Consider the following 13,339-nt stretch of genomic DNA (forward strand, 5'->3'; position numbering starts at 1 on the left):
TCTTTGGCAATTTTCCTGCCAGTTTGGACAGCGTTTATTGGTGACTGCTAGCTGCATAGCATCTAGCTGTGGTCACTGGCAACTAAACAGGAAGTTGTTTCACTCCGAAAAAAGGGAGAAAATCGCTGTTGATCCCCTGCTAACATTGGGACAGCACCCCTTCCTTGTCATCTTTCTCGGTTGGTTTGGATACAGGAGCGTTTTGGTCATCTCAACCTTTCGTGGCCTGGGAATTCTTTGAGACTGTAAAGAGGGTTTCTTCTTTTTTGTTAACTAGCAGGAATGCTAATTTACTGATAACGAGAATGGTATTCCTTTGTAAACCAAATGGGGATTAATGTTCTTTCTTCTGAGTCTGTCAGCTTTTGTTGACGGGCTTTTGGGCAGATCGGCGCGAGGGGGTCGAGAGAGAGGACGCAATGCTCTAAGCTGGGCGAGGATCGGACCCCAAAGTGGGGTCCGAGGCCGGGAGATTCTCCGAGGTGGAGGGGGGGATGAAGCTAGATGTGCTTGGTTGACCACTCGGAGGGTCCTGAGCTGTTTGAAGAGTCCGAGGAGTTCGGAGGGTCCTGAGCTGCGAGTCGAGGAGTTCGGAGGGGATTGAATGGTGGCCAGAAGACTTCAGAAATTGAGCTCCAACGGCTGTGCACGAAGTGGTTTGGACTTTGATAAGTTTGGCGCCTTTTCTTTAATTTTCTCTTCATATATACTGTATCGTTATTAATCACTTAGTTATAGTAACCTTTATAAATTGTACTCATTTAATCGCATATGGTGTACTGTCTGTTTTTGGGTGAGGCGGGGACATCACACAGCATCCATACCAGCTGATTACCCAGTTTGGCGGGGCTGAAGGCTGCTCCCCCTAGACAAGAACGAGCTGAGCGAGCCTGAGGCGACCCAGGGGGTTACAAGACCATCGAAGCTTTTCCCAGCGTTGGAACTTCTAGCACCGTGTCAAGTGCTGGGTGCTTTCCTACTGCCCCAGCAACAGAGATTTCTCTTCCACCCCACGGTTTAAGTACCACAGGCTGGTTTGGACTGTCTGCAATTTGTTCCAGCTCCACGGTACCCCACAATCCTGCAGGTAGCCAGACCGATAGGATCTACTGATGCCATTGGAACAGGCGAACTGCAGGAAGCTCCAAACTTGTTCATCTGGGAACACTACTCGCTGCAGTAACGTTATCAGCAGACATTGCTGCCTATATTTTAGCAGCATCAATTCTGTTTGGTTTTCATTTTGGACGGCCATGCTGGGTCAGCCTCCTGGGATTCACAGACCTCTGTGCCCTCGGACAACTCCCTGTTTCAGACGAATGCAGGCTGCAGTATATTTTGCATCCTGCAATAACACTGTGTTCAGAGGCCATGCAGGACTGTACTCTGGCCTCTGAGAAAGAGTTTGGGAAGGCGATGTACTAGTACTGACCAGTTGGCACACTGGGCCCTCAGTATGGGGAATCATGGTTAAAGACACCTTTTTGGAGATTGAGTGGTGGGGCACTTTCCCAAAGCCCAGCTCAAGGATTCCACCTCTGGCAACACTGCCCCTGTTGCCCCTGCTCCTGTCCCTGCCCATGAGGTTCAGGTGGGAAACTGAGGCTGCATATAGTGTGGGTGCAGTGAAGAATGGGAGGAGACTCCATGGGATAGCAAGGTGGGAAAAGACCAAACACCTTTGGAAGAGTGCAGGGCTGATGCCCGCCCATGTGCCTCCTTAGGAAAGGGTGGTGAAGTGTCAGGATCCGGCTCTGAGTGCACCTCTAGAACCAGAGATGTCAGGGTCCTCCTTGGGCTTGGCTTTTGAGGTGAGGGATATACTCACCATGCCGATCCTATCCACTCTTGGTACTCAAGGTATTCGGGGGGGGAGGTGGTGATCTATCTGTGTTTGCCCATGGGGATAGGACAGAGGCAGTGGTAGAGTTGGCAGGTATGAATGAGGTACCCCCTGCACAGCGTGCGGTAGGACTGCTGCCTGCTAGGACACACGGGGAGGAAGATGGGGGTCTACGTGTAGTGAAGGGGTAGAGGAGGACTTTTTATCTGATCGTGAGACAATAGGTATCGTCACCCCTCCTGAGAAGTCCCTACTGATACATGTTGATGAGATCAAGGAATTTATGCTCACCTCTGAGGTGAGCCTCCCTAACTGAGGTTGTCCCATCACACAGCACTGGGGTCAGGCACAGAGTGAAGCTCCCAATGGAGGTGTCAGAGGTGGTGCATTTTATTTAGAGCATCTCCCCTCAGCTGCGCTCAGTGAGAGGGCCTATGTCTGTATTTGAAGCCCGTGGGATCACACCGTGTGAAGGGAACATCTCCTGTAAAACAGAGGCAGTGACTGAGGGAGTAGCTGTCTGGACATTTGGGAACCTGGGCGGAATGAAGGTAGGCACAGCTCAAATACCATCTTTAATTTACTGATGACACTAGAATCTCAGAGTGCAAGTTCCTGGGTCAACTTCTCTGAAGATCTCTTCTGGGCCCAACATATTGTTGCAATTACAAGAAGGCCTAACAGCTGCTATATTTTATTAGGAGTTTGAGGAGATTTGGTTTGTCACCAAAGACTCCAGCAAATTTCTACAGATGTACTGTGGAGAGCATTCTAACTGGTTGCATCACCGTCTGGTATGGAGGGGTTGCTGTACAGGATCGGAATAGGCTGCAGAGGGTTGCAAACTCAAGACAGTTCCATCATTGGCACTAGCCTCACCACCATCGAGGACACCATAATGACTCAAGAAGGCGACATCCAGCACTAAGGACAATCCCTCTTCTTATTGCTACTGTCAGGGAGGAGCACTGGAGCTTGAAGACACACACTTAACATTTTAGGAACAGCTTCTTCCCCTCCGCCATCAGATTTCAGAATAGTCCTCTTTCGCATTATTTATTTATTTTTAATTGTAACAAGTAATTTTTATGTCTTCACACTGCACTGCTGTTATAAAACAACAAATTTCACAACATATGTCAGTGATAATAAACCTGATTCTGATTCTGTTCTTGCTTGACTTGCAGATATGACGTTTATTGAGGAGGGGAACAAGAACTTAGTCCGCTCATTGGTGAACTTCGAGAAAATGGTGAGGACCCAGCTGGAGCTTATTTGGGAGAGAAGGAAGTTAGCTTATTATTGTCACATGGACCATAGGATATAGGAACAGAATTAGGCCATTCAGCCCAATGAGCCTGCTCCCCATTCCATCATGACCGATTTATTGTCTATCTGAACCCCTCTCTCCTGCCTTCTCCCCATAACCTTTCATGCTCTGACTAATCAAGGAACTATCAATCTCCACTTTAAATATACTCAATGACTTGTCCTCCACAGCCATCTGTGGCAATGAATTCCACAGATTCACTATCCTCTGGCTAAAGAAATTCCTCCTCATCTCTATTCTCTCTTCTATTCATCTCTCTTCTATTCTGAGGCTGTGCCCTCTGGTCCACTCTATCTAGGCCTTTCAATATTCGACAGGTTTCAATGAGATCTCCCACCATTCTTCTAAACTCCAGCAAGCACAGGCCCAGAGCCATCAAATGCTCCTCATAGATTAACCCTTTCTTTCCTGGGATCATTCTCAAGAACCTGGCTTGAGACAAATCAGGGTGGATAAATCCCCAGGGCCTGACAAGGTGTTCAATCGGACCCTGTGGAAGGCAAATGCAAAAATTGCAGGTGCCTGAGCAGAGATATTTATATGATCCTTAGTGACTGGTGAGCTACCAGAGGACTGCAGGATAGCTCTTCAGTAGGACCAACCAGGGTAGGTCTAACACAGTAGGGCACTGAGGAGTGTGGTAGAACAGAGGGATCTGTGATGCAGGTCCATAATTCATTGAAAGTGACATCACAGGCAGGTAGGGTCATAAAGAATGCTTTTGGCGCATTGGCCTTCATAAATCAAAGTATTGAGTACCGAAGATGGGATACTATGTTGAAGTTATATAAGACGTTGCTGAGGCCTAACTTGGGGTATTGTTTGCAGTTTTGATCACCTACCTAAAAGAAATATATAAATAAGGTTGAAAGAGTACAGAGAAAATTTACAAGGATGTTACTAGGTCTGTGGACCCGAGTTATAAGGAAAGATTGAATATGTTAGGACTTTATTCCTTGGAACGTAGAAGATTGAGAGAAGATTTGATGGAGGTATACAAAATTATGAGGAGTATAGATAGGGTAAATGCGAGTAGGCTTTTTCCACTGAGGTTAAATGGGACTACAACTAGAAGTCATGGGTTAAGGGTAAAAAGTGAAAAGTTTAAGGGGGATATGAGGGGAAACTTCTTCACTCTGAGGGTTGGGAGAGTGTGGAATGAGCTGCCAGCACAAGTGGTGCATGCAAACTCAATTTCAATGTTCAAGAGAAGATTGGATAGGTACATGGATGGTAGAGGTATGGTGGGCTATGGTCCCGGTGCAGGTTGATGGGAGTCGGCAGCTTAAATGTTTTGGCATGGACTAGTTGGGTCGAAGGGCTTGTTTCTGTCCTGTACTTTTTTATGACTGTATAACCTCCTCTTGACCCTTTCCGATGCCAGCATAGTAATCCAAGTGCCTCAGCATTACATCCTTGCTTTTATATTCTAATCCTCTTGAAATGAATGCTAATATTGCATTTACCTTCCTTACCCCAATTCATCCTACATGTTAGCATTTAGGGAATCCTGCACAAGGACTCCCAAGTCCCTTTGCTCCTCGTATTTTTTCAATTTTCTCCATTTATAGTCTATGCTTTTATTCCAAACTGCATGACCATACACTTCCCTACACTGTATTCCATCTGCCACTTTTTTTTTTACCTATTCTTCTAATCTATTCAAGTCCTTCTGTAGACTCCCTGCCCCTACACCTGTCTTTGTGTCATCCACAGATTTGGCCAATCAATTCCGGTATCTACCTCATTGACATATAACATGAAAAGAAGCTGACCCTTGCAGAATACTACTAGTTACCAGCAGCCAACCAGAAAAGGCCCCCTTTATTTCCACTCTTTGCCTCCTTCCAATCAGCCAATCTTCTACCTATGCTAGTATCTTTCCTGTGATACCAAGGGCTTTTATCTTGCGAAGCAGCCTTATATGCAGCACCATATCAAAAGCATTCTGAAGATCCAAGTTCACAACATCCACTGACTCTCTTTTGTCTACGCCTGTTATTTCCTCAAAGGATTCCAACAGCTGCCAGACAAAATTTCCCTCAAGAAAACCATGCTGACTTCAGCCTATTTTATCACATGTCTCCAAGACCCTGAAACCTCATCCTTAACAATCGATTCCAACATCTTTCCAACAGCTGAGGTCAGAATAACTGGCTTACAATTTCCTTTCTTCTGCTTCTCTCCCTTCTTGAAGATTGGAGTGACATTTACAATTTTCCAGTTTTCCAGAACCATTCCAGAATCTATTGATCCTTGAAAGATCATTACTAATGCTTGACAAGCTCTTTAGGCACCTCTTTCAGAACCCTAGTGTGTATCTACCTTCAGACCTTTCAGTTTCTCAAGCACCTTCTCCCTAGCAATGCCAGCTGCACTCAATTCTGCACCCTGACACTCTTGAATTTCTGGCATACTGCTAGTGTTTTCCACAGTGAACACTTACATAAAATAATTATTAAGTTCATCTACCATTTCTTTGTCCCCCATTACTACGTCTCTAGCAACATTTTCCAGAGGTCCAAAATCTCTTTTACTCCTTATATATCTGAAAAAACTTTTGGTATCGTCTTTTATATGATTGGCTAGCTTACCTTCATATTTCATCTATTTTAGTGGCTTTTTTAGTTTTTAAAAGCGCCAAATCTCTAGCTTCCCACTAATATTTGACATATTACACGCCCTCTCTTTTGCTTTTATGTCGGCTTTGACTTCCCTTATCCTCCCTTTAGAATACTATATCTTTGGGATGTATCTGTCCTGCACCTTCCTATTTGCTCCCAGAAACTCCAGCCAACTGTTCTGCCATCATCCCTGCTAGTGCCACCTTGCAATCAACTTTGCTGAGCTCCTCTCTCACCCCTTTACTCCACTGTACTACTGATACATCTGACTTTAGTTTCTCCCTCTCATATTCCAGGGTGAATTCTATCATATTATGATCACTGGCTCCTGAGGGTTCTTTTGCTTTAAGCTCCCTAATCAAATGTGGTTCATTGAACAACACCCAAATAAGAATTACTGTTCCCCCAGTGGGCTCAACCACAAACTGCATATTCTCTCTCTTTGGATTCAGTAACAAGTGGCTTTTCCCAATCGACCTGTGTATTGAAATCCCCATGACAATCATAACACTGCCCTTTTGGCATGCCTTTTTTAATCTCTCCATTGTAATTTATATCCCTCATGCTGGCTACTGTTCGGAGGCATGTATATAATTCCCATCAGGGTCCTTTTATCCTTGTCCTGAAGAAGGGTCTCAGCCCGAAACATCAACTGTTCATTTCCATGGATGCTGTCTGACCTGATGAGTTTTTCCAGCATTTTGTATGTGTGTGCCTTTTCATCCTTACAGCTTCTTAAATCTACCTTCAAGGATTCTGCATCTTCCGATCCTATATAACCTCTTTCTAAGGGTTTGTTTGCATTTTTTATCAACAGAGCCAGCCACCCCCTCTGCCTACCTGCTTGTCCTTTTGATACAATGTGTGTCCTTGGATGTTAAGCTCCCAACTGTGATCTGCTTTCCACCACGGATTAATGAGAGGTCTTGAGTTCGAATCCGGCTGGCTCCCTTGCACACTCTCCATCAGTGAGTGTCGAGCTAGCAACTCAACCTTGTAAAAAAAAATATCCTGGAGAGGGATGGGCTTCACCAGGTTTCAGATGCCCAAGATACACCATACGACGAGCAATCACCAAAAAGATCGGTGCAAAAAGCTTGTCATGACGGCGCCCCGACGACTCCACCAGGAGTTAAGGGCGTGCGCGCACACACACACACAATGTCATACCTGCCAATTTCTTACTGTGCTACAAGGTCATCTACCTTATTCTGTAAACTGCATATATTCAAACATAACGCCCTTCAGTCTTGTATTCATCAACCTTTTTGATGTTGCCCACGTGTTTAGCAGCCTTGTGCAGCCTTCTGAAAATCCAAGTAAAAAGCATCCACTGACTCTCCTTTGTCTATCCTGACTGTTGCTTCCTCGTAGAATTCAAACATATTTGTCAGGCAAGATTTCCCCTGAAGGAAACTACGCTGACGTGTGGTGGACTATAGTCAAAAATTTTGTTCTGTATGCCATTCATACAGAGTAGTTCCGCTGTGCATTGGAATAAGGGAAAAGCAATTAACAGAATGCAGTATGAAGTGTTACAGTTACAGAGAAAGTGCAGTGCAGGCAGACAAATAAAAGCCAAGGTGAGGTAGATTGTGAGGTCAAGAATCTATCTTATAGTACACAAGGGGACTAGTCTGATAACAGCAGGGTGGAAGTTGTCCTTGAGCTTGGAATTTGTGTCTTCTGCTCTATGGAGTAGAAGAGAGAATGTCTGGGGTGTGTGGGGTCTTTGATGATGTTGGCTGCTTTACTGAAGCAACGGTAAGTGTAGACAGAGTCCATGGTGTGCTGAGCTGTGTCCTCAACTCTGCATAAAACCTCTCCATGTACTCACCTAGATAGCTATTGAACAACAGAAACTCAACCACTGTTTCTGGCAACTTGTTCCAAAGTTACATAGAAACATAGAAAATAGATGCAGGAGTAGGCCATTTGGCCCTTCGAGCCTGCACCGCCATTCAGTATGATCATGGCTGATCATCCAACTCAGAACCCTGTACCTGCTTTCTCTCCATACCCCCTGATCCCTTTAGCCACAAGGGCCATATCTAACTTCCTCTTAAATATAGCCAATGAACCGACCTCAACTGTTTCCTGTGGCAGAGAATTCCACAGATTCACAGATACACCACTCTGTGTGAAGAAGCTGCCTGGGATGTCCCTTTAAAATCTCTTTCCTCTGATCCTGAGCCTCTACCCTCTTGTTTTTAGCAACCCTGCCCCCAGGATGAAGACTGTGTGACTTCCCCTGTTTATGCCCCTCATGATATTGTACTGTATACCTCTATCAGGTCACCCTTCAATCTCCTGTGTTCCAGGGAATAAAGTCCTAGTCTACACAATGTCTTCTCGTAACTCAGGCAACATCCTGGAAAAGCTTTTCTGTACTCTTTCAAATTTAATAACATCTTTCCTATAACAGGGTCTGTTGTTGTTTGTACTGTAATGTTCTTTGATGCTAAGATAAGGAGGAATTTCTTCAGCCAGAGGATGGTCAATCTGTGGGATTTGTTGTCATGGGGGGGGGGGGAATGGATCGGTAAGGGGAGATGGTGGTGGAGAAAGAGAAAATAACTCAATTGCGATTCAATAGCGGAAGAGAATCGATGAGCCAAATGGCAACGTTCTTCTATATCTTGTGGTCCTCTGGAAAGGGCACTGAGGAGGAAGTGCCATGCTGAAGGGGGGTGGTTGTTGAGAGGACGTGCCGCGCTATTGGGGGTAGGGAGGGGTCGTGGCGAGGGGTTAGTACCGTACTGTGTTGGGGGTAGCAAAGAGGGAGCACCTTGCTATGGGGGGGGGGGGGGGGGTAGGTGCGGCGCGGCGAATAGGCAGCGCTGCATGTGAGAAGTTACAGCCACTCTGTAGCAGGGCCGCGTGGAGGGAGCACCACCTATTACTAACCCTCTCCCCTTTGCAGAGAATGTGCGCACAAGTTGCCCGCTTCCTTCGAGATTGTCGACGAAATTACCAAGGTGAGAAGTTTACTCCAGCCCCTAACCCGCTAGTGGAAGTTGGGGATGCGTTTCACCCTGTGGGAGAGATCATAAGACATAGGAGCAGAATTAGGCCATTTGGCCCATCGAGTCTGTTCCACCATTCCATCATGGCTGATTTATTTTCCCTCTCAAATCCGTTCTCCTGCTTGCTCACTGTAACCTGACTAATCAAGAACCTATCAACCTCCGCTTTAAATATACCTAATGACTTGGCCTCCATGGCCACCTGTGGTAATGAATTCCACAGATTTGCCACCCTCTGGCTAAAGAAATTCCTCCTCTTCTCTGTACTAAAGAGACTCATGAGACTGTGTCCTCTGGTCCTTGACTCATCCGCTATAGGGAGCATCTTCTTCATGTCCACTCTATCAAGACCTTTCAATATTTGGTAGGTTTCAATGAGATGCCCCCCTCATTCTTCAAAATGCCCAAAGCCATTGAACTCTCCTATGTTAACTTTTTCATTCCCAGGTAAATTTTCATGAACTTCTTCTGGACCCTTTCCAACATTGGCATGTCCTTTCTCAGATATCGAGCCCAAAACTGCTCACGTTACTTCATATATGGTCTGACACATTTGATGGCCTGTGAAGTCTTGGAACAAAGGCTGTCCTCCCCATATGAGGTACAGTCCTGGTGTCTCTCGCAGGTGAGAGAAGTGCTGGAGCCTGTTCAACCCCTCCTCTCCCTAATACATCACAGGCACGTCCCTCCCCACCATCGGTAGTACCTACAGGAAGCGCTGCCTCAAGAAGGTGACATCATAGAGTGATTGGGCACCACAGCACTGAAACAGGCCTTTTGCCCCATCTGGTTGTACCAGCCTGGTTTTCTACTTACAGATGGACCTAAGCCTTCCATAACACTCCCGTCCATGCACTTATCCATGCTTCTGTTGATGAGCGTGTGGAATGTCCACGGGGTTTTTGTGGCATGGTACAGAAGTAGATTGCCAGGCCTTTCTTCCGCACAGATACTACTGCTGCCCAAGTTGGGACCCAGCCGGATTCGAACTCAGGACCACCCACCTTGAAGCCCAGTGCTGATCCTGATGACTCTATCTACATGTGACACCACTTTCAAGGAATTATGGATCTGTATTCCCAGATCCCTCTGTTCTGCCGCACTCCTTAGTGCCCTACCGCTCACTGTTTGCCTTTCCAAATTGAAATGCCTCATACTTGATTGCAATGACATTTTGAATGCACAAGAACACAAGAAGCTGCAGAGAGTAGTGGACTCTGCTCTCTACATCACAGACACATCCTCCCCACCATGGGTAGTGTTACAGGAGGTGCTGCCTCAAAAAGGCAACGTCCATCATCAGAGATCCCCACCATCCGGGCCATCCCATCTTCTCACAGCTCCCATCGGGCAGGAGGTACAGAAGCCTGAAGTCCCACACCACCAGGTTCAGGAACAGCTACTTCCCTTCAACCATTCGGTTCCTGAACCAACTGGCACTTCCTCCGTACAGCAACACTATGATCACTCTGCACTACAATGGATTTTGTTCTAATGAGTTCTCCCTTGTACAAAATTGCATACATGTTTTTCCTGCAAATGCTGCTAATCTGATGCTCTGTGCCTGTGATGCCACTGCAAGTAAGTTTTTCACTGCACCTGTGCACAGACGTACTTGTGCATGTGACAATAAACTCCACTTTGACTTGTGTTAGAGGGAGTGTGGGCAAAATTCCAACAACTCTCACCACCCGTGAGAGAATCTATCTGTCCCTAACAGGGAAGGATATTATTACGAGCTCACTCATCATTAACTTTGAGGTCACATTTCCTCTCCACCACAGGTCAGGAGTGTGATGCAAATTCCTCATTTGCCTGGGGTGAGTGTGGCTGTAACAACCCTCGAGAGCCTTGACACCACCCAGGTCAAAGCAAGCTGCTCTATCAGCACCCCTTTCTTTCACCACCTGCACACAGTGACCACATGCACCATCTACAAAATCCCCCAGTCACTCGCTGAGGCTACTCCGACAGAATCTCCAAAGCCCTGACCTCTCCCGCCCAGGAGGAGGAGAGGGTAATGGTGCAGAGGAGCACTCCACCCCCCCCCCCCCCATGGAATGATATCAACCCTTCTATCTCTGTACAAATCCCAAGAAAATGCTCCCTGCCAGTGGGGAAAAATAACATTCCCATTCTGACTTTTGTCCATGGCCTCCTCTACTGCTATGATGAAGCCAAACTCTAGGTGGAGGAGCAACAACTCATATTCTGTCTGGGTAGTCTCTAACCTCTGGTAAATTCTTCCCCCTATCCCTTCTTTTTCCATTCCCCATTTTGGTTTCCCTCTCACCCCTCATCTTCTCTTACCTACCCATCACCACCTCCTCGGTCTCCTCCTCCTTCCCTTTCTCCTGTGCTCCACTCTCCCATCAGATTCTTCCTTCTTCAGCCCTTTACCTTTTCCACCCATCACCTCACAGTTTCTCACTTCATCTCCCTTCCCCACCCACCCACCTTCCTCCTCACTCAGTCTCATCTCACAGCTTGTACTTCTCCCCTCCCCCCACCTAATTCTGGACTCTGCCCACGTCCTTTCCTTGGTCCAAACCTTCAGCTGTTTATTCCCTTCCACAGAAGCTGCCTGACCTGCTCTGCTCCTCCAGCATTTTGTGTTTGTCGCTCTGGATTTCCAGCATCTACAAAATTTCTTGTGTGTTTATGAATCAATGGATTTTTTTTCCTTCCCAGGTCAGAAATTGATTTCAGACTCTCAGCTCGACACACCGTGTAAAAGATACTCGACAGGTAAGACCAGAAGACAACTGGAGCTGAGTCCACCAAACTTGGCTGAGTTTTTTTCAACCTCATTCTCCCTTAGCCCCCCTCATCGATCAAGATGTCTATCTCTGCCTTCAATACACCCAGTAACTTGCCTCTACAGCAATGAATCCCACAAATTCACCTCCCTCTGGCTGAAGAAATTCTTCTATGTTGCATTAAGAACGTAGAACATTACAGCACGGTTGAGTCCCTTAGGCTGACAATGTTGCAATGACCTTTCAACCGGCTCTTAAATGTCCCTAATGTATCTGCCTCTGCCACAACCCCTGGCAGTGTGTTCCAGACATTTACCATTCTCTGTGTAAAAAACACCTACCTCTGACATCTCCTCTATTTATGCTTATCCATGCCTAGTGAGGGGCATCCCATCATTCTGAGGCCATCCCCTCGGATCCTGGACTCCCACTGATGGGGATGTTCTCTCTATGTCTCCTCTATCCAGGCCTTTCAGTATTTGGGAGGTTTCAATGAGATTCCCTCAACCTCCCTCATCCTTCTGAACTCCACCAACACCAATACATCAAATGCTCATCGTTCGTTGAGTTTTTAGACAACTAGCTTCTAGTGACTGAAGCACTGCCAGCAGGGAGCACCACACTATGTGAGGGGCATTGAGGATGCACGCTATGGGAAGTGGTGAGTGTGAGAGGAGATTTAACAGTGGAACATTCCTGCTCTTTCAGGCTCTGCGCAGACCCTCTCAGCCAAGGGAAACCTCAGTGTCGCGTGGGACGTGCGAGAGCTAAAGGCCATAGACAATGAACAGATCCTGTTCCAGCTGTCCCGTGAACTGGAGCCCTGACACCTCACTGTCATCAGTGACACACACCCCCACCCACTCCCTCTGATCAGAGGGTTGGGTATGTGGGTGCAACATTTGGGGAGAGGGTGGAGGTAAAGGAGGAGGGGGAGGTAGATAGGAGGAGGGGGGAGGTAGGGAGGGGTAAGGAGGGGGAGGTTGGGGAGGAGGGAGGTAAGGAGAGGGAGAGGTAGGAAGAGAGAGAGAGAGAGAGAAGGGATGGGAGAGTCAACAGGATGGTGGTGCAAGAGAGACAGAATGGCCCCAATGATGTTGAATTGTATTGCAGTGTTCATAGTGAGTGCAGCCCCCTTGTCAGGGCTCAGCTGGGGAGTGATCCAGGAGAGGGGGTATTGTGGGTAAAATGGAGACTTGTAGGCAACTGGGAAAAGGGTGAAGAAGGGAGCATTGGGAACATTTTTGCTTATTTCATGCTTATGCACTGGGTATTTATAATAAAGACTTTATTTTTGAAAAGTAATCTCGTCTTTAATTTCACAGAGCAGTACAGCACTGATCCAGGTCCTTCGGTCCAAACAGTCCATGCTGACCCTGCTAGACCCAATTTCCTGCATTCAGCCCATAACCCTGCAAGCCCCTCCCCACCGCGTACCTCTCCAAGTGCTTCTGAAATGACACTATTGTACCTAGATCAACCACTGCCTCTGGACTAACCAAGGTTTTATAGAGCTGTAACAGTACCTTGTGGCTCTTGAGCACAGTGCCACAACTTATGAAGGCCAATACACCCCATGTCTTATCAACTTGTGCAGCAACTTTGAGCGATCTGTGGATGTGGATCCCTCTGTTCCTCCACAGTGTGAGGAATCCTGTCAATAACCCTGCTCGACCTTCCAAAGTGAATCACTTCGCACTACTCTGAGTGAACAGGAATCTGTAACACAACAACAGATGAGCTGGAGATGGGACTGT

The 13,339-nt window shown here is 46.8% G+C and overlaps 1 protein-coding gene across 5 annotated transcripts in view; it reads left to right on the forward strand.

The window, feature by feature from the left end:
* The window catches only part of LOC132384768 (rap guanine nucleotide exchange factor 3-like), a 94,415-nt gene extending 81,512 nt beyond the window's left edge, over positions 1-12,903 (forward strand). For 2 of the 5 annotated variants that reach the window (XM_059956246.1, XM_059956245.1), the window contains exons 24-27: positions 3,031-3,095; positions 8,721-8,775; positions 11,515-11,571; positions 12,291-12,902. In XM_059956246.1, coding sequence (XP_059812229.1) covers positions 3,031-3,095; positions 8,721-8,775; positions 11,515-11,571; positions 12,291-12,409 — 296 coding nt within the window. In that variant the 3' untranslated portion in view covers positions 12,410-12,902. The other 3 variants (XM_059956243.1, XM_059956242.1, XM_059956244.1) reach the window with 2 other exon arrangements.
* Positions 12,904-13,339: the final 436 nt, after the last annotated feature.

The sequence above is a fragment of the Hypanus sabinus genome, chromosome X1 (genome assembly GCF_030144855.1).
Source record: "Hypanus sabinus isolate sHypSab1 chromosome X1, sHypSab1.hap1, whole genome shotgun sequence".
Lineage (NCBI taxonomy): Eukaryota > Metazoa > Chordata > Chondrichthyes > Myliobatiformes > Dasyatidae > Hypanus > Hypanus sabinus.